Here is a 22,543-nt window from a genome sequence, read left to right as displayed (position 1 = left end):
GAGAGCTTATATTGGTGCAGATCTCCTTTTGGCAAGGTAAAGGGCAGGCACAGAAGGCATCCCTAAAGAACTGAGAATCAAATGGAAATCTGAATTGTAGGCAGAAATGTAATTAGGGGGAGAGAGCATTCTAGGAAGAGGGACTACTACATCCAAAGGTTCCAACGTACAGGGTTAAGAGGAGGGTGGGATCTGAAAGAAGACTCATTTTTCTGGCCCTCAGCAGGAGGAGACAGCACAACAGAAAGCTAAACTGTGTGCAAGTTGGAAGGATGCTGGGCCTTGGCAGTCCTTTGCAGAATTTGATCTTTATCCTGAGAATTGAAATCACTTGCCTCTGTGTAGCTTAACTATCAGGACTGAGATCACTTAACATCAACATGATTTAACTGTTTGTTTCAGGAGATTCTAGTTCAGAAAGTTAAGATTGTAAATCAATGAACACCTTTACTGTTTGCTTTAGCACATTCTTACCAACGAATTTATCCAGACAAACACTTGACTCATCTCTCCCACCAGGACAAAAGAGTGCTCACCTACAGAAACAGCTTGCTTATCGCACAACGGCTCATTCATCAGGATTTGAGTCAAGACTCTCACCTTGTGTTTCCACCAATCCGAAACTATTACTTGATGGCCTTGAAAGCCATCAAGCTGGCCTTGAAAGACCCACCTTAACCCATTTGAGCACAGACCTGAAGCCTATAAACATCCTCCTTCAACTTCCCCCTTCTGCGACACCACTAAGGGCCTTCCCAGGCGGTGCACTTCCAGGACTCGTAGGGCTAATTCATTTCGCTTTGCTTGACCAACAGGGTTTCTGATGGTTTTTTGAAGAGTTCTCAGTTGTCGATCCTAATAGCAAACAGGAAGTCATTGAAAGTTTTTAAGAAAGTGAGAGATAGGATCAGTTTTGTGTTTTAATGTGATGACAGTTTGGGGAGTAGATTGGACGAAGCCCAGAATCAGTGTATGGGTGCAGTCAGGGTGTGTCATGCAAGGTCTCATGTGGGGTCTCTAGTCCCACTCCCCACATAAGAACGAAGGATAGGGTAAGGCCAAAAAGGAATACCCACGGAGCCATAGATAGGGAAGCTATATCACTATAGTCTTGCTGGCAGCTGGGTTGGAGACACAGGAAACAGAAGCCACACAATCCACAACCCTCACTCCACTACTTGCTAGCTCAGCCACCATCTTCTTGCTAGCCCCCATTTTCTGCTAGCGTAACCACGGCAGTTATATTAGTGGCCAATGGCTCACTGGTTACAGCTGACAACCAACTAGCCACAGCTGATGGCCATCCAATCACAGTTGATGACCATTTACTACCTGAGCCAGCACCTTTCCATGTGAGGCCAAGAGCCTAGAAACTGCACTCCTGGCTCTGTCCCCACAGGGTGCTATTGCTGTAGTCCAGAGGAGAGGTGATAGAAGCTTGGAATTTAGTCATGACAATGGAGATGGGACAAATGGATGGATTAGAGACGTATTTTGGAGGTAAATCCAACAAGGCCGCCAGCAGATTGGATAGCGGGGGAGAAAGGGAGACAAAGGTGTCAAGCACAAATTACGTGTATAAATTTGGGTTTGCTAAACTGGACAGGAAATGGCATCATTCACTGGGATGGAAACATGAACAAAGAAAAAGGTTTGAGAAGGGAGATGGGGTTGGGGAAATCATGGGTTAATTTTGGACATGCTGTGTTTGAGCTGTCCTTGAGATCCCCAAATGGAGTTGTCAAGTACACATTTGCACATGTGGCTGTGGAACTCAGAAAGATTGGAAACAAAGCAATGGCCACATACTCAGAAATAATGATTCTCATCTCCACTATGGTCCCTGTTAAATTTTCTTAATATTTCAACTCAAAGGCTCTCTATAATGCTGCCCTCCAACTTCTTATCTGGCAAAAAGCAGACACGAAAATTCCTATATTCTGGTTTTGAGAAAGGGGCCATGACTGTATAATTCAGGGGTGTCCAAACTGCGGCCCCCGGGACAACTGTAGCCCGCAATCCATTTTTTAATTGACCCACAGCAAATTCCAAAAATATATTTAGTTACTTAAATAAACCAGGTGAGGCAATACGTCCTTCACCTCGAGTGAGTGGCCCGGCTGTTTGTGTGTTTTACCGCATATGGCCCTTGGTGAAAAACGTTGGAAAAAGTTTGGACAGCCCTGGTATAATTATTGCCCTCTGAGACCAACCTGGTTCTTGCTACTTTTGTTTGCTAAGTAACTATGGGATGCCAGACGTAGTTAGATTGCTAGGATTAGTCCAAGATGACTCTTTTCTCTCCATATGGTTAAAGAAAAGTGAAGAAGTTTAGAGCTTGGGCTCTGGAGTGAGGTGAATTTAGATTTGACTCTTGAATCCACCACTTACTAGTTTGATAATCTTGGGGAATTTTCTTATTAAACTATCTGAACCTCAGGTTCCTCGGTTGTAAAATGAGCATAGTAATAACTTCTACCTGATGGGGTTTTGTGAGATGTAAATAAGATGATGTAAATGTACTAACTGGTGCAGTACTTGGCATGTAGTATGGACTCGGTACACGTCAGCTATTATTACAATCATCCTCGGTTTGCTGCATTAGAGGATCCTCAAAGATGTGGAATTTGGCCATAGGAATCATCATAACTGTAGGACTAATGAAACAGGAAACGTATATTATTTTTCTACTTTTGGCTATACTCCATAGATCCCTTTTCCCTGCCCTCTCTCCCACCCTCCGGGCCTTTATTTTAATGGTATGTGTAGCCAGTGCTTCATATGTTGTCTTCCTTCCAGTTAAGAAGGAAGTGGAAAACAGAATGAGGACTGAGAGCTCTCATTTTTCTCCACCTGTGACTCCATTTTAACCTGGGGTTTCCTTTGTGCTGTTAGATGAGTTTTCTCTGAAGAGCAAGTCAAGAGTCCCCTTACTGTAATCCTTCCACTAGACTGTATTCCCTAAAGCCAGGAACTTTCTGAAAAGGAGGCTTTTTTATGCATCCAGTTGGATTAAGCAAGTTTAATCCAATTTTCCTTGAGTTAAACTGTATAAAATCAATCCTGTACAAATTGGAACAAATCAAACCAGTTCTAAATGGTTGAAATGAATTTCCACAAGATCAAGGTAGCTCAAATGGAATGTGATTGAAGCAGAGAGACATAAAATTGCTTCAATATGTAACCAGGCCAGTTCAAATTATGTTAGGTAAGTTCAGACCAGTTTGAGTTAAGAGGACTCAAACTGATCCCGAAGAGGTTAAATTTAATGTAAATTTAACCCCGTTCAAAATTGGCTCTAATTGAGTTTTCCCCGTTCAAATTTGGCTCTAATTGAGTTAAGGGGACTGAGACATTTTAAGTTGCATCAATCAATTTCTAGTTGGATCAGATAAATGTGAATGGGGCAAAACTAACTGCTCAGCTTGAACCAGACCAACTTGAACTAAACTGGATTCCAAACAGTTTAAATGGAATCAAACTTTATCAATCTAGGTTAATTTCTGAGCTATCAGGAAAAAAAATTGCTTTAAGAATTGGTGCCACCCAATGCGTGTGTCACAGTGGCAAAGACTACAAGTTGCCTGCCATCATACATTCTCATATTTTTCTTTATTACTAACAGACCTGCTTATATGGTCATGAACATCGATATATGCAGTCAAATCAATACAAATAAATAAATAAATATTTAAAAACTACATTTCTCAGTTTCCCCTGAAAAGAAGTGTGGCAAATGACGGGTTGGTGAATGGGCTTCTGGGAAAGTACTTTCCTATTTCTTGATGCCTGAAACGTGGAGGAGATGGTTAGAATCACAGTGCCAAACTGAAACCATGAGTGAAACTTGATGATTGAATCCCTTTCTAAGGATGGCAGTGTAAAAATACAGAAGGATGCAGGTTCCTGACAACACGATGGATGTACTATCGATCCTTTTATTACAAAAGTCATCAGTGCCCCTCCCAAATCTCAACACTCACCAAACCTGCTGAAGGCTCTAGTGGAAAGTGCTTACTCTATCTGAAGGCTTCCTGGGCCATGGAAGTATGGTCAGGATTGTCAGGGAGCTAATACTGGTCCTTGGGCCAGACCTCAACCAGTTAATTCACCAATGGATTAATATCTCATCTTCCTCACCCCTCTGTTGAGTAATCTCTCAGTTATGTTCTACACCCTTTCCAAGAGATCGTGGGCAGGATCCAGCCTCAATTGTCCACAGCATTAATTTGCTCATTAATGTTCACTATGCTGGTTTCCTTCCCTTCCTTCCCTGTCTCACTTTATTCCTCAAACAATGTTTCCTGAGATTACCAAGTAAATAGGCTGCTTGCTCTCAAATCCTTGTCTATATCTTCCTACAGGGTAACTGTATGTAAAATGCCATCTCTACATGGTGTATCTTGGAACTTCTTTTGAATAAAGAAAAATAAATCACTGTAATGAAACCATGATTATTTGGGTTTTCTGTTATATGCATTAAACCTCATTCTCTCTGCTCCAATTAGCAATGTGATACTTCCTTAAGCTTAAATCCTTAAGCTATGTTATTGGATCTTTTTCAGTAAAGAACCATTATTGAATATCAAAAGCCAGAAGAGGAATTTAAAAGTCTTTTGGTTGAATGAAGTCTGGTGGCTACTAGAAGAAATATTGAAAATGGTATTCTAAATGCTTATTTTTAACAAACAATTCCCACAAATAAATGGCCTGTACATTGCCAATTCTCAAGTAAATCTCAGTTCTTACTTGAACCATCCCCAGCATTTGACATGATTGGTCAGTCCCTCCTTCCGAAAAAATGTTCTTGACTTGGCCTCTGGCAGCTTCTCTCTCAGTTCTTTCTCTTTCTCATTGGCTGCTCCTTTTCAGTCTTCTTTGCTGGTTCCTTTTCATCTTGAGCTGGTATCCCAGGGCTCAATTCTTGGCCTGCTTCTCCTTGATGTCTACAAATACTCTCTAGACGATAGCATCCGATCCCATAATTTGAAATAAAACCCCTATTACGATGGCTTTTAAATTTATATCTTTGGCCCCAAGTTCCTCCCTGAAGTTGAGACTCATAAGCAATTACTTATAGCATATCTGGTTGACTTATAGACAGGTCAAATTTACCTGACCAAAACCATGTACAACTACTCTTTCTGCAGTCCTCATCTCAGTAAATGGCAATTCCTTTCTTATTATTGCCCAGGCCCAGAGTATATGAAACTATTCTTAATTCCTCATTTCTCTCTGAATCGTTCACTCCATTAGCCAACCCTATCAACTATACCTTTAAATGCCGCCAGAATCAGACCTCTTTACACCGCTTCCTTCACTACGACACTAGTATCAACTATCATGATTTCTTGTTTGAACTGTTGCTATTGCCTCCTATTTGACCACCTCGAGTCTTCTCTTGCCCACATACACCCTATTCTCCAAAAAGAAATCAGAGTGATCCTTTGAAAATATAAGTTGAATCACTCAATACCCTATTCATATTTTCTAATGTGTTTCCATTTAACTCAAAGTCTCCACCTACAGGGCCCAGTGTACTGACGCCCAGATATTTCTTTGACTTCCTCATCTACCACTCACCCCGTCATTCCCTCTTCTCGAGTCATGCTTACCTCCACGTCGTCCTTGGCAGTACCATGATTACAGCTCTTCAGGCCTTTAGCTTACCATGCCCTCCATCCGGAACACCCTTTCCCCAGATACCCACATGGTTCTCTCCCTCATTTCCTTAGTCTCCACTCAAATGGTACCTTACAGAGAGACCCTAACTAACCAACTTTGCTTCAATATCACACCCCACTCTCACTTTCATACTATATCCTTTTACTCCCTTTAATTTTTATTCAAAATACTTATTACCACCTGACTTGTTGATTGTCTGCTCCAACTAGGTTGAAAGATTCAGAAGAGCAGGGACTTTTTCTATTTTATTCCCTGCATATCCCCAGAATCTAGATGACTGCTTGGAACATATAGTAGGCACAACTATCAATGTATTTAATGAGTAAATGAATTACAATTAACCTTTTATCAAAAAAATTATTCTCGACCAGTCAATACCTGATTGGGTATGGTATATCTTGACATTTTAAGAAAAAAAGAATGAGATTTTCAAAGTATCTGGTAGCAGTTGTTTTTTATTGATCAAGGAACTTTCATCTCTCAAAAAAAAAAAAAACGCACAACTGAAAGTGAGCTGTGGCTATTGAGTTGCCCATGGCTTGCCTAGTAGATGAAGAAAGACTAAACAAGAGGCAAATCCATATTTTGCTATAACTGCTTTTTCCATTTTATTCAAGGTGTTTACTAAAAAAACAGCTGGTCACCTAATCTCTCAATTATTTAGCTAAAATGCCAACCACGCCCAATTCACCTAAAATGTATTGATTGGTACAGTTCAGTAAAGAGGAGATAACAGGAAAAGAAAACACTCGTTGTGTGCTAATATTGTTTTTTTATTTTATGAAACCCAAATTATTGCAAACATCACTTTCAAGAACATTTTAGAAAGACATTAAGACAAAAAGGCAATGAGAAATACCACACACACACACACACACACACACACACACACACACAAATACCTATTACCAGAAACTGAAGTAATTCAGAGAAAGATTAAAATGTTCTTTGACCAATGGAGATATTAAGAAATCGCACACTCAAAATGAAAATATGGATAAAGAGCGTACATCTACTTTTTACTCTTCAAAATTTAAACAACACAAGTTAATGATGAAGTATTAAAAAATTATTGAATGAGCTAAGTCTAATACTTGAACACTCTTCAATCATTTGCCTTCCAAGTCAGAGTTCTAATTATGCTCATAAGTTTACCTTGTTGAACTCTGAACCCACAACTCTGAATTCTGTTTATTTCTTAGTCAAATAAGATTCCCTTAGAAATCACGACCAGGATCAGAGACAGAATTACAATCATCTACTCCAAGGGGAAATGGAGGAGGTGTTTGCACCAATAGGCCTCTAATTCCCAGATTCTCTGCCCAATATAAACTACTTAATAGTCTACACTGAAATTTCAAATCTTGAGAAAGGGAATGTTTTATCACCTTGGACTTCATTCTGGTTATTTCCTACAAGAAGAGAGCAAGCTAAGCAATGGGCCTCTCAAGCTAAAAGACGTGCATCGTTAGAGACGTATATGTCTAATGTCTATGCCCAACTAATGACACGATAATATTGAGAAGTAAATTAGGACTATTGCTTTGATTGAAAGGACCATGCTACAAAATGTCTGACTTTTATCTTATCTCTAAATAATTTAGAGTAGATAATGGTTAATTTTAACTTTCGAGATAATCATTTATCTTGCATAAAAGATACATCTTTATAAACATCTTATATAGCGTCTCTTTTAAAAAACAGCTTTGATACACTTCTGATGCCCCTAAACATTTGTGCTACCAATGCTACAGCTATATTTTCAAAGACCGGTTCAGGGACCACTGAAATATTATTATATTAGATATTCTTTTGAAGGCTAACATCAGAGTGATTATTCAGTCGTTACAACGTTTTACTAAACCGCTGGTTCTCAGGTTTTACCCTTCCTCAGAATCACCTGGAGGTCTCCTGAAGATCCAGAAGACTGGGTCCCACCCCCAGAGTTTCTGATTCAGGAGGCCTAGGCATCTGCATTTTCAAAAATTTCCCAGGTGACTGTGAGGCTGCTAGTCTAGGGACCACTTTGAGAACCACTGCTTTAAACTACTAATTTATATGTTCTTTAAAGAGCCAGGAAAGCTTAGCACAGAGGCCCCACATGGTACTTAATTAAACTCTCCTCCATTCCCTGTCCCAGGGCCAACCCTTGATAAAAACCCATTTTTCACTCCCTCTTTTAGAGAAACAGTAGTGTGTAGGCAGCTAAAGAAGCCTCAACACTATTCACTTTGCGTTTTGGTTTTGTGGGGCCTGGATGGGACGCGTTTCCTATTTCTCACCAGAAGAGCTGCAATTCCCTATGTGTCCCCAGATGCCCTGGATCTGTAACCCTCCCCACAACAGGACCCAGGACACTGGGGGACCAAAAGCCACAGCTACATGTCTCTACCTAGTAGGTCTATCTCGTCCAGCAGGAAGTCCATGTCCTCACGGCTCACTTGAGGGCTGATGACCACCTGGCGGAAGAAGTTGACCTTCCCCCGGTGGGGCTGGTAGCCCAGCATCAGGCTTCCCTTCTTCATCATCCTCTCCTTAATGGCGGGGGCCACCTGCATGGGTGAGAGGACGCGTGGTGGTGAAACACCAGAACAGCGAGGAATTGCAACTCATTTTACCCAGTCATTTGATATTTACTGGGTGCCCACCGGCGTGGCTCCATTCCCGTGACTACAACAAGGTCAACATTAATAATAATAATCTATTGAAAACTTACGACATATGAGGACTGATTCAAGTACTTTAGATAAAATCTGAATTCATTTAATCTTCACAATAACCCTAAGAGGGAGATACTATTAAAATGCCCATTTATAGATAAGGAAATTGAGGTGCATGAATAGCCTGAGGTCCTGTGTGCAGGAAGTGGGACAGCCAAGATTTAAAACCAGGCAGTTTCCCCCAAGCACACACTCTGAAACCTAAACCGTCATGCAATGCTGCCTCATTAAAAATAAATCAGGTGTCCTCTGGGGTCACACTCTCAAGTGGTATATTCCCAAATTTGTCTGAACTAAAAAAATACTCCAGTTCAAGTATCTTGAAAAACAACAACAACAAAAACCTAGTCATAAATGAGGAAAAATACCACAAAATAACAGCCTTGTATTGATAGTCTACCAAAAAAACCACTAATACAGGTATTATGTGCAGTTCTATTTTGAAGACTAAGAGTTTATTAGTTTATTAATAGGACATATGTGAAATATAAATACTCTGTCTGTTATTAAGAGGTATAAAGTTACTCCTAAAATTAGGGAGCCCGTATTTTAAAGATTTCCAGCTAATGTGAGAAGAATGGGCACTGATAATCCAAACGCACACATTTTTCTGAAAGTTTAATGTTTAAAGAAATTAGTATAGTTTAAGAACCAGATGAAAAAATGAGTCCATTTTCAAATCAGTAGTGTGACCACCCAAGAACTAGGTTATAAACTTAAAAAAAAAAGAATGAAGAGAGCACTCTTCCTGGCTTGGAAACGCAAGCAAAGTTTTTTCCATTTTCATTTTAACTCTTTAAAAATTTCTGAGCATGTCCTACTGAATTATGTGGAAAGGAAATATAATGTGTTTCTGTCTTCGTCTTCTCAGAAAGATGAGATTTAGCTAACCCAGAAAGAAGAAATGCATACATAAGTAACACCAGGCACAAACGTGCTTTAAAATTCCTTAGGTGACAGGCGTAAACGTCAGTCAGTTCCCATGAGCCTCTTCCTGAGTGTGATCATCCCACACCGCTCTAGTTTTTAAGCATACCTATGTTTTGTCAGACACCCCCTGAAGACATGCCAAACTACTTCATTTGACATTCAGCATAATGTTGATGTATTCCAAAGCTCATGGAAAAGTTGGGGGTTTTAGACCTCTGGAGATAAGTTGTGTTGGACTCAGCAACAGCTTTCTCAAGGGATGTTCAAGGATAATTTGAACTAAGTACATTTTTTCTTATGTGCTAATTTTGGAACATAAATCTTGCAGAACGTGGAGACTCTGCCTACAACAGCAGAACAAACACAGATTGAATAGAATCCTATTGCCATTGGAGCAAAGGGATGGAGTTCTCTCAGAGTATAATCAGACATGAAAAGACATGAGCATAAAAGAAAAATAAAATGTAGAAAAGAAGATGAAGTCAGAGGTCAAGTTGGGGAAAAAATGTGAACCATCAAGTTCTATAAATATCTGGAAATGTGTCCGACATTTTATTCTGAGCTGTTTAGCGATTAGAAAAACACCATCTCCAACCTCTTTGCAAAATTTAGCGACACCTATTCAGTGGATGCTGCCAGTTGGTGGCTAGCAGGTGACTCTCCACTGTGCCTATGCATGTCTGTTTGAAACTCTTGAATTTGAATGCTCCAAGCATCAGCTGAGTTTTCTTCCAAAGCCCTTTCTGCAAGTACCATTGGTTATTACAATTACAAAATCTAGTGAAATAATCTGTAAGCAAATGGAAGGTGAGTGCAAAAAAGAGAGTGGTTTCCATAAAAACTAAGTTGAATCCTTTGGAACGACTAGATAAAGGGGAACTGCTAACCACTGCTGCAAGTTAGGAGTGGTAAGAGAACTGCAAAAGCTTTAAGACAAAACCTTGAAAGTCCAGACTGGTTCTGCACACAGATGGCTACACGGGGCCTGCTCATTCACCCCACTTAAAGAAAGTGAGCTGGATATGACCGACGATCGCTGAAGAGTGTGGTTTATGTAAGAACAGTGGCGGCTCTCTCTCTAATCATCAGACTTCTACTCAAGGAAAGCCTCACTGGCTTTTGGAAAATATTTGGAAATCTTCCCTTGATGGGAAAAAACCTTTCCATCAGAAGGTGGGGCAATAAAGGCACATAGATGTGTTTTAAGTGAAAATGTTTCATTTAAATATGCATCACATGTTTTTCTAGGACCATTTGCTTTAGCTGATCAATCCTTATCACCTTAGGTAGGAGGGCTTCTAGAGTGGACGTGGATACAAATGGATGGATGTGTGTGCACGTATATGTGTGTGCATATGTGTGTGTGCACGTGTATATGAGCACGTATGTGTATGCAGGTTCACATATGTGTATATGCATGTGTGTGCACAACCACATGTGATTTAAACTTCAAACCACCATTGATCGTTTACTGCTCTTAAAATCCTCTTATTTGGTCACAGAGCAATGCAGCACCGTGGTATGACTTAGGCTCATGGCAAAGGCACATTTTTTTTTTAAATTCAAAGAACAAGAAGCCTATTGATGTAAACGGAAGGAATGAGAGAAAAACACAATAGCGCCAGTGCTGGGCCTGGTTCACCTGGGACAAATGTCTGGCCAGGAGAGTCACATACTATCAGTGTTAGAGCTTACAGACTGTGGTTCTGTAATTTTTTTTTTTTTTAAATCAACAATCCTTTCACATTTATCTTCATCCTCCTCTAGGTACCCAGGGCATAACTGGCTCTGGCTTATAGCCAATTTTAAATTTAAAACAGGTATGCTCTTGGCTCAAACCTAATTTGCATTGTCTGTTTCTGTTTACTTTTCAATATCTCTATTGTTCACCCAAAATGGTATTTTATGCCTTACTTTTGGAGAGCATTAGAATTTTGATTCCAGCTCATAAGGTGTCAGAGGCTCACATGAGGCAATTTTCAAAATAAATCTGTTAGGTTTGCTTTTCTTGTAAGCAAACCAAAACATACTTTCTAATGTGAATAAAAACGGTAAAAGAGGGCCCCTAAATATTTCAATATAGAGATATTTTTGGCCTTTACATTCTTCCTCTTGTGTGAGGCATAAGAATGTGCTTCCATGGACAGAACAATGAATGGCATAAAAACCAAAATTTTAAGCCAAATTTTGTCACTGACTCTCAAAACTTATAAATAAATGACTAAATATCTATGAGACTCAGAGAACCAATGAGGGTTCATTTAACAATACAGCACACATTTTGTTTATGTATATAAGAGTCTTATGAATATAAGAGTAATTCCTAGAGGTATTTTACTCGGAGGCAAGAGGGGAAGGCCTATGAATACTTCAGAGGGGTAAAATGCCTAAACAACACCAAGACACTCATTGGATCTCTGTCACAAATTATAACTGAAGTGGTAGTTGTTATTAACAAATATTTAATCAACTCTTTACAGTTTGCAATGTGCCTTGCAATGTCTGATTCCCATGAACTCAAATTAAAGCTTATTTGAAAGAAACCCACGTTTTTGCAATTTAGGGACCAAGAATGTTCTCATTACCAGTCAGCTTATCATCTTTGAACTTAAAATATCAACAATTTCCCATTTATAAAGCGCCAGGCACAATCCAGCGCTAGGTAACTTGAATAGATTCTCTTTTGCTGATCACAGCAGAGAACAGTCCTAATCTGACAGGATGGAATATTCACAGGGGAAAGAAAATATGCACAAACTAAATGTGAGTATCCAAATAGCGTCCTTAAATGGAGCACGCATGAAGGAAAGCAATTTGGCAGGAGTGAGATTTCTTTCCAGCTCTCAATTATTTTACTGCTGGTTTTCCTTCAAATTGTAAATCAAGTTCTTTTCTCATACCTCAGTGCACTGTTCCCTGCATCTTAAGTGGAGGAGGATCCTGACATTTCTGTTTGGTTGCACAGGAACTTAATCAACATGTTTCTGTAGGATTGCTGTTTTTCCGCCTTCAGTAATGCTCCAGCAATGATTTAGTCATTTAAACAGAATTTTGTTGTCACACCCCTAAAGCACTAAATAGCATTTGATATTTAAAAGTTGCTTCAACCCAGGGGGAAAAAATAAAACAACTCTTTCATTCTGGCCAAGTGTAGTAATTTGATAACAAGTAACTGACCAGGGACCATAATAGCCTCTTATTAAAATAAAATTGTAATGTTCACAACATGACATTTCTTTTCAAAAATGTGTTACATACTTAATATTAACAGCAACACATTTCTTTTGATATATAAAGTGTTTTCTCAAATTATCCAATGCATTACATATATCGTTTTGTAAAATACACTAAACAGGAATTACTAAATGAGATTGAATTACTAAATAAAAGAGAAATAAAAGACATTAAAAAATACAAGACCGATTTTGTTCTTTTATTTTTTAAATTCAACAATATAGTTACTCTGTTGTTATAAAAGTTTCTAAATAGCAACTCTTGCTGTCCATGCTTTTCTTATTTTCTTATTGCAGAATGGTATCACCCAGTTTATGGAGCTGCATGGGCCTGGAGACCACACTTTGAGGAGTGATGCTCTCTTTTAACTGCCTTGGCTCCCTGTGGGTGTATACTATTTGAGTCATGAATCTTGTTACTTTGCATACTTCTTTTTGCTTATTAGCATGGTCTCCATTCCGTTTTGAATGGTGTTTTATATCACACCACACCCCTGTGCCAGAGTTTACCGAAACATTTTCCAATGGTTAAATCTTGGAACTGCTTCAGTTATGGTGGCCTTTCAGGGAATCCATGGACCCAGTCATGAAACCTCTAAATCAGTTCTTCAAAGTCTAGTCCAGAGGTGATAACAGTAAATGATTCAAAATGTCCTAAACTTTAGGATCTTTATACAACTTTTCCCATCATTTGCTATGAGGGTGAAACAGTCACATTTTTCATCTGTAAACACAAGGCAGCATAACATCCAGGGTGGCTGAGAATACAATCCCATAATTAAAGGAGGTGATGCTTTTGTAGCAAATACGAGGGAAAGGACTACATAAATTTCCACCATGACTTTAGACAGCAATACCATTCACAGCTTCTAATAAATCCAGAGAGATTTGTATTTTACTAAATTCTCCTCTAAACCATAAACCATGCGCCTCAAACTATAGATTTGAGAACTGTCCTCTCAATTTCAGTTTCATTAATCTACATTCCATTTTCTCCAAGGAGGCAATGATTCTTTGAGGAGTAGGAGGCTTAACTCATAACGATTTGCAAATCTTATGGGTAGAACATGGGGTGGGCAGGCAGAGAAAAAACTGAAGAATAAATTATGAGAGTTCGATTACAATTAACATTTTTCTCTAAGATTATCTTGCCCAAAAGAGAGTTGTATCAAATGTGGAATATTACGTACAATATATTTTCTCACTATAAAAAGTCACTTGAAAGAGTTTTTAATTACCCCATATCTACATTAAACTTCATACATATTTGGCCTCTTCTGTATTCCCCAAAAGTTTATAGCCATACCAAAATTATCCATTGCAATACATGGTTAAGCAAATAAACACTGAGAAAGCAGTATAGTGGGGGCTAATTCAGCTGCTATAATTGATTGTTAGTTGTTCTACATCTGGGGTGGCAAACTTTATTTTTCTGTAAAGCATCAGGTAATAAATATTTTAGACTTTGTAAGTCCTACAATCTCTATGGCAAATACTCAAGCCTGCCACTGTAATAAGAAAGCAGCCCTAGACAATATATAATCGATTAAGCATGGCCGTGTTCTAATAAAACTTTTTAGGGACAATGACATTTCATATCATGTGATTTTCACATGTCATAAAATGTTATACTGCCTTTGATTATTTTTGATTCACTTAAAAATGTTAAGGCCATTTGCAGCTCCTTGGCTACACACGAATAGGTGATAAACCAGAGTTCGCTTTGGACAGCATTTACTCACTCCTTGGTCCAGATGAAAACATGTGTTGTGATATGTAAAATGCACCCACTCAAAGGAAAAAGTATATAGAAAATTATGTTCATTGGGCTTCTTTCCGAAATTCTGCATTGAGCCAAGAAATGATAAAGGCCTCTTTGATTCTCTTTCTTCAGCAAAGCATGACACTAGAGCCACAGATGGGTGGGCGGGGTTGCCACTATGACTCTCTTTCAGCACAGTTATTCTTGAACAGTCACAAAAAGAACTTGCTTTATTCTTTCTTCCGAAATCATCTGGGTTCCAATAAGCCCCACCCTCCATGTTAACTTGAGGAGGGGTCTCCTGAGTAGGATATTAAAATCTAGCTCGTGGAAAGAGTTAGCATGAAATGTTCACGTTTTACACCTGGCACCCAACCCAAAACTGTTTCTGAGACATAAAATACTACATAACTCATTTCCTCATTAAGTCATTTTTATCTATTTATTTATTTTTTTAGTAAAGTTTGGGAACCTCTCAGATGTTCTGGGGCCAGATAGAGGTGCAATGTGAATCGAGGTGGGGGTCAGAATTCAGGGCATAAACAGCATCAAGGAACAGAACTTAAATGGAAGGATTCGAGTCCAAGAGCACAATTAGCATGCCTAAACCAGTCAGAGACCTTGGATGGGGCTTTCCACGTTCCGCCCTTCCTCTGAGACAGGTACAGTTCAGTGCAGTAGCAGTCTAGGAAGCAAACAGAGTTTCTCCTGCCTCAGTGAGCTCAGGAGACAGTCCACACAATTAGTCATCTGAGAAAAGCTACCCTGGAAAAAATGCCCAGATCTGCAGATATAGAGAAAAAGGATGTAATTCCTTTATTTGTTCATTAATTCCCCTGATATTTATCTGTATAAATAAAACATCAGGATGGTCCTTTCATGAGCCAGTGAATGGAAGGTCATCAGAATACTCATACTGGATCATAAAGGCTAAACGAAGATTTTTATCTCTGTTTTCCTTTTAGCATCAAAGTTTAAAGAAAGTATATTCTCCAGTGGAAAAGTGTATTTCATCAATTTCTGATCATGAAAGAGCTCAATAATATGACACATAATGGGGATTTCCTAAAACTTAAATGGACATTTTTATCTTTGAACCAGGTATCTGGGTTTCCTGTAACTGCACATAAGAAGTGGCTTTTCCATTACACATGTAACTCAAAAGATGGAGAGTTGAAGTGGGTTTTGAATTCAGCTTAATGCATACATACCCTCCAGTTTATAACCTCTGTGTTACCCAGAGTGGTGGTTGTTAAATGAACAGCTGTTGAAATAAAGCATTCCTTATGGTCTAAACATACTATAGTCCAAAGGAGAATGATTTTTTTTAAGTCATATATAAAAAATTCTTTGTGGTAATGGTTAGCTTCACATCTTTAAAATGTAGTAAATGGAATCACTCGACACAAATGAAACAGTTGTCACGTCACTATACAGAAACCTTTCCTTTGTATTTCCAAATACATTTGAATAATTTGTCTCATGCCAAATGTGACATTCTATATAGAATAGGCATTTGCCCTCCCAACACAGTTTGCTTTCGTCTAAAATTGTTATGAGGTCACAGAACAATTTTTAAATTTTTTTGGTTATGCCTAAATATATAGGCAGTCTCCACCTCTCATCAAGGAAGAAAGCAGTACCCTCCAGACAATGCTACGGCCCTTCCACATTTTTAGAGAGTTTGGCAGTATAAACGGGGAAGATTATAGCCTTCTTTGTGTATGTCCTGGTACCTTCTAAATCGCTGCTTTTATTTATTTTTTTCTTCTCGATTGTGTCTTAGGTAAAATGATCCTATTTCTCTGTCATTTCATCAAGTTACACATTTTCCTTTTGGAATAAGAAATAGCTAAAGAATGCTGTCTTTTGCGGATAATGACAAGAGCAGTAGAGGCTGATTTTCTCATTGCTTTGCATAACAGGGATCATATTATACAATTTAATGCATTACCTCTGGGGCAATTATTTGTTGATGCAGGATTTAGAATATTTTCTTAAAATCCAAAATAAAATTAAATTATTAAATATGTTGTTTCTCTTACTTTTCTTTAAGTAAGTATTTTGGTCACATAGCCTAATAACAAAAGAGATGCAAATGTTTATAACAACTTTATTCAAAACAACGCAGATGCCCTTCAGCCACTGAGTGGATAAATAAATGGTGGTACATCTCTACCATGGAATATTACTCAACAATAAAAAGGGAATAAACTACTGACACAACATGGATGAATCTCCAATATATTATGCCAAGTACAAGAAGCCCGACTCAAAAGGCTGCTTACCATATGATTCCATACATGTGGCATTCTGGAAAAGTCAAAACCACAAGCATGGAGAACAGATCAGAGGGTGCCAGGGTTTAGGGCTTGAGGAGAGGATTCAACTCCAAAGAGGGAACCTGTGGTCACTGTTAGAGGTGATGGAACTGTGCCATGTGTTACTGTGGTGGTGAATTCATGACCATTGAACTCTAAATTCTGTCCAAGCCTGGGCCTTTACCTGATTTTTCTTTGTAGTCCTTAGAGCCTGATAGAAAGCCTTGCTGGCAGCTAATGCTATGCACTTGTCAAAACTCACGGAACTTAAGAGGTGGCTTTTACTTCTATGTGAATTTTAAAGTGAACAAATGAATTGATTTAAAAAATCAAAAGAGGTTCTGAGAGAACATGAGAGCAGATGAATAACTGGAGCTCCTAGTGCCCTAGTTTCCTTACCTCTAGGCAGGAGATGATGATAATAGTACATTACTTCTTCATAAGATTGATAAAATATAGACTATGACATTGGAGGTGCAGCACATAATGCTGTGGACAAACAGATAGGACATTATGGAGATTAATATTCTTATTCAAGAAAAGTCTAGAGCACCAACTCTAGAAAGGAAATAGAGCTCTGAACTGGGATGTTTCTTTCTAGTTCTGCCACTAATTGTATGTCCTTAAGCAAAACACTTAATTTCTCTGTAGGTCTGAAATGACAAGGGTCCACCCTTAGGTGCAAAGAATGATGGTATTTTGGACACGGTGACACGTGAAGCTTTTCTTCACGGTGGGAGTATGGACCAATGGAAACTGTACCCCTCAAGGCTTTTTGGAGGCTCTATAACACATCAGATCAAATATTCAAATGCACCTACCATACTTATTAAATGTAATTCACATGTAATTGTAGAAGACTTCAGTTGAACTATGGTGACTAAGTTAATATAATCTTTCATTATGCTTGATTTTGCTGTATTTCTTTTATATTTTGGAGCCATTTTTTAAAACTAGCAAATATTTTTATATGCCCCTATTCGATTCCTATGACCCCCATGCTTATTTTTCCTGATAGCTAAATAAAATAGCTTGCTTTACACTGGTGACAAAATATTCAATTTCCTCAGGACAGACTCAATTTATACCTGCAATTATCAATAGAACCCTTTCTCTCTATTATAAGTGAATTTAGATGATAAGTTATATAGTTTAGATTAACCAGATATAGACCAACAAACCGGGGAACTAACTCCTGAAATTCTATGTGACTTTGAGCAAATATTTAACTCCTCTGGGACTAACATTCCTCTTCTATTAAGAATGGATAATCCCTTGTAGGATTGTTATGTGGACTAAACGAAATAATATATATGCATGCAGCAAGCATAGAATTTGGCATCTGCTAGGTACCTAATAATATGAACTGGTATTACTAATTTCTTAAAACAAATTTGTTTTTAATCAATTTACCCCTGGTCTTTTATTACACTACTCATTATTACTTCTTGAGACATGAGCATTTGAAAGTGTTGTGAAAACATGACTTGTAATTTATTCTTTCTCTCAAAAGCATCTAAACTGTATTTAAATAATTCTAGCAGCTTTAGAAATCAAATCTTGTACCTCATGTATGCCACTTCTCTATTAATTTTCTATTTAAGTTCCAAGCTTTTCCCAACATTGACAAAGTAAACTTGTTTTCCCTTTAAAATGTAAGACAATTGTTGACCATCTTGGAAATTTGGTGGGGGGCAGGGGCCGGGGGAGGGGAGTGAAGCTTTCTATTGAAATGTATTGTGTGCAGGGGTGAATTTCTACTGTATTCTAGAAATGTCTGTGTTGTGTGTTTTGTAAGTGTAAGTATTTTCCAGAACACAGAAATATTTTATAAGTAAAAATTCACTTCTTTGGATATGTGAAAAGTCATATACTGAAAAAGTCATTTCTCCCATTATTCACGAGCTTGTGACCAAAACTGTATGATCTCTTTGTGCTGTTCTGCCATTTACAGTTTTATCAAAGGAACCCTGTAGAGCAGTATTAGGTGCTTCCCAAATGTGCCTGAAGATGTGAGTCTCCTGCATCCAAGTGCCAATGCAGAGCCACTGGAGTGAACCTCAGTGTGATAGGCCTGGTGGTCTATATTTTTACCAGTCACCTCACGTTCTTGTTATCATTATGCGAGTTTAGGACCATGGAGAACGACAGCCTCTTAATGAGGACTTTGAAAGGGGTCATGGTGGGGTGGGAGGTGAGGGGTGTTTTAGACAGGAAACACAATTTTGAGAGAAGATCGGGAATCTCCCTTTCTCAAACCGCTTATGTCAATGTCACAGTAAAGTAAACAGTGACCTTCAAAGAAGTTGCTGGACAACTTTTCTGTTAATCATAAAACCTGATAAAATGTTCACAACACTGAACCATGGCTCAGGGAATAATAAAACTCTTTGCTTTGATTGCCTGAAGAGTCAATTTGCGTCTTTCAATATATTTGCCACCATCCCTTACCTGTCCAATTGGTCTCTTACTCCTTTGCAAAATTCTCAGTCATTTCCGCTGATGTCTGCCCCCTATAATTCAGAGGTGAGGCTGCATTGGTATAAGTCTCCCACGCTTAAATCATATACACTTGGTCTACAGCCCATGAAATCCTATGTCTCTAAGAGATCACTTCAGCTTGATAGATCATAGAGCAACAGGCTGCACTTTGACTGGACATACCTTTTCTCAAGTACAGATATTTCCCCTTATTTTCCTCCAGAATATATCTCAAAACCAGACATGCACAAAATAGAACAGTGCTTCAACATAATAGAGCTTCCCTGTTTTACACTTTCCAATGCAGAAGAGCAAAGCCACAAAAACAGAGTTTAAAATTCCAGAAAGACTAAAGAACACAGCTTCACATTTGGTGTTTACAACATAGAAATGACGATGACAGCAATTCCAATAAACCTAATGTCGGTCATATATTCAAGGCAGCCGAAATGAACAGTCATAAAAACACACCAAACTGAACTGAACGCTTTAGCTGAAGAATGGACACAATAAACATTTTACACACTCTATAAAGCAAAAATTTAATACTCAATTGTGTCATAGCAGCCATCTCTGCTAATAGCATCTCACTAACTGTTGTGGGCTAACTCCCAAATTTTAGCCCCCGTGGAGAGATTCCTACCTTGTTCCTTTAAGGGACAAATTATTTGAAAATTCTCAGCCGGGGTGGCACCAACTCTCCAGGGGCATTTGGGAAGGAGTCTAAGCATTCTGGATTGTTACAATGATTACAGGGTGCTATATGCATTTGTGCGTGAAGATCAAATGTGCCAAACACTTCACAATGCTTACACTAAACACTCCCAAGAAAGACTCATGTTGCCCAAAATGCTACGATGGCCCTGTTGAGAAACACCAGTCAGGAGCCCCATGTGCTCCAGGCGTGTGGTCTACACCTTGCCTTGACACCTCTGGATCCTTTCAGTGTCTCTCACAAGTTATCAACCTTGCGTTGCTGACTAAATTGATGGGTCCGCAAAGTAAATGGGACCTGTAGAGACAAGAAGTATTAATACTTTTTTTGTTGTTTCTCTTAGATTCTTTTTGTTGTTCCTTTACTTTTATTTTTTATTTTCCCAGCTTTATTGAGGTATGATTGACCAATAAAAATTGTACATATTTACAGTGTACAATGTGATGTTTTGATATATGTATGAGTCTGACAATTAAGGTCGCGAACTTGTTGCAGTGATATTGCTAACCTTTTCTGATATCAGAGGGATTATTCATTATAAATTTGTACCAACTGGACAACAGTTAACCAAGTGTACTATTTGGAAGTGCTGAAAAGGCTGCATGAAAAAGTTATACAACCTGAACTTTTCGCCAATAATTCATGGCTCTTGCATCACAACAATGCACCAGCTCACAACAGCACTGTCAGTGAGGGAGTTTTTAGCCAGTAAACAAATAACTGTATTGGAATACCCTCCCTACTCACCTGATCTGGCCCCCAATGTCTTCTTTCTTTACCTGAAGATAAAGGAAATACTGAAAGGAAGACATTTTGATGACATTCAGGACATCAAGGGTAATAACAACGACAGTTCTGATGGCCATTACAATAAAAGAGTTCCAAAATTTCTTTGAAGGGTGGACTAAGCGCTGGCATTGGTGCATAGCTTCCCAAGAGGCGTATTTCAAAGGTGACCATAGTGATATTCAGCATGAGGTATGTAGCACTTTCTCTAGGATGAGTTCATGAACTTAATTGTCCAACCTCGTATACATTATGAAATGCTTACTCAAAGATCCTTAACATGTTCAAAGAGTATCACTCAGTCCAAAGGAGAAAATGGGACAATCTGAGGCTTCTCTCTAGGTCCTCTGGACTGTGGTCCAGTGTTTCTAACTACACATCCGGCCATTTTAGCAAGGACTCGAGTTGGAGGCCCTCAGGTTGGTCCCAGCACAACTGCCGACTATGGTAAGTGGGTCCGGTTCCCTAGAGTTTAGGCACACAGACACTGCACTCACACCTTACCCACATGCTCAGTGACATAAGAAGCACCTGAAAAGCATTCTCAAGATGATGAAAATTCTGATTTCTTTTCCCACAGGTTTTCTCAGGGTAACTTTCCCTGAGAATACTATCCCCTTTCAATATTTGGCAATGGATAATTAGAAGCTGAAATTCTGTCTTTGGACTCATTCCATGCCAACAAGCCTCTAACAGCCAGTGAAGCTGTTTGGGCATAAATGCGAACCCCGATAGCGGCACAGGCACAGATGTGGGAGGCGGTCCCAGTGCTGGCACAGCAATAATTTTAAGGTGCAGAACCTGTGTATTAGGTTTGGGAGGCTTGGCTTTCTCAGTAGCAGACTTATTGGTTTTTAGAGTCCATTCTGGGGCCTGACAAGGCAAGGAGTAAAAAAGGAAATAATCCCACGGTTCATGCTGCTACATTCTGACAACATCTTTCTCTGCCAATGCATTTTGAATTATGCCTCCGTGAGGTGCCCACCAGCCTAACCGCACCCTCCTGCAATCATCTACCTGCAAACTCCTGCCTGCATCTTTGCCTTGTTTATAGTTTTTTCTGCACTGATTATTTGTTTCCAGAGTAAACTGAAGTCCAATTGTCTTTTGACCTTTCTGGGTTGAATACAGATGTCCATTGTCCATCCAAGGGTTAGCTGCACATAGGATATACTCCCACTTTTCCCTATGGCTTTTGTTTTACGTCTCCATTTTTAAGTAGTTCTCATATCACTGCATGTCTTTATGCAGCTCTAGTGCATCCTAAAATGCCTGGTGTTTCAACCACAGAGGCCAAAGCCTGAACTCTTAAAGTCACGTTTCATGTACCTTATGTTACTTTTTTTTTTTTAACTGAGTCAAACAGGCCTACCATGAGGATATTTAAAAATAATTATTGTTCCTGTATTACTCATAAAAATACTGAGAAAATGTTAAGCGTTAGGTGTTCCTCGTTGAAATCTGTATAAATACTCATAAAGGGTTTTTACAATTAATGCTGTAAATAGTAAGCAACAGCTTTAACACCAACCCAGACAGTTTACTTCAGTAACAAAACGCTTCAGGTTTGCATGTTTTGAGTAATGTAACAAAAGTGAATTATATACTCTTCCTTATGGAGCGTGCTCAACACTTTTTTTACCTAGTGCCTAAAACTGGAAGTTGCTTTTGCCTCAAAGGCATGGTGTCCCAACTGTGTTCCAGGGGCCTACAGGCTACAGAGTGTTGCAGAGGGGAGAGGGGCTGCCACAGGGGCCACAAAGGAGGCCAAGGGGACAGGGCCCTATTTGGCCAAAACCAAGCTCCACGTCACTACCCTATACATTGGAGTTCTATGTACGAGTTTGTTTGACAACAAGGACTCGGCCATTTAAAAGACCAACTGTGAATTAGACTGAAAATGTATTTAT

The 22,543-nt window shown here is 38.9% G+C and overlaps 1 protein-coding gene across 1 annotated transcript in view; it reads right to left on the bottom strand.

Annotated features, from left to right (window-relative positions):
* Positions 1-6,751: 6,751 nt before the first annotated feature.
* GADL1 (glutamate decarboxylase like 1) overlaps positions 6,752-22,543 on the bottom strand; it is a 157,753-nt gene continuing 141,961 nt past the window's right edge. Inside the window, exon 15 of the mRNA XM_033132691.1 lies at positions 6,752-8,237. Coding sequence (XP_032988582.1) covers positions 8,064-8,237 — 174 coding nt within the window. The 3' untranslated portion in view covers positions 6,752-8,063. The remainder of the gene's footprint in view (positions 8,238-22,543) is intronic.

Source organism: Rhinolophus ferrumequinum, chromosome 17 (genome assembly GCF_004115265.2).
Source record: "Rhinolophus ferrumequinum isolate MPI-CBG mRhiFer1 chromosome 17, mRhiFer1_v1.p, whole genome shotgun sequence".
NCBI lineage: Eukaryota > Metazoa > Chordata > Mammalia > Chiroptera > Rhinolophidae > Rhinolophus > Rhinolophus ferrumequinum.
The sequence above is the reverse complement of the archived record's forward strand: the minus strand, read 5'-3'. Positions and strand labels throughout refer to the sequence as shown.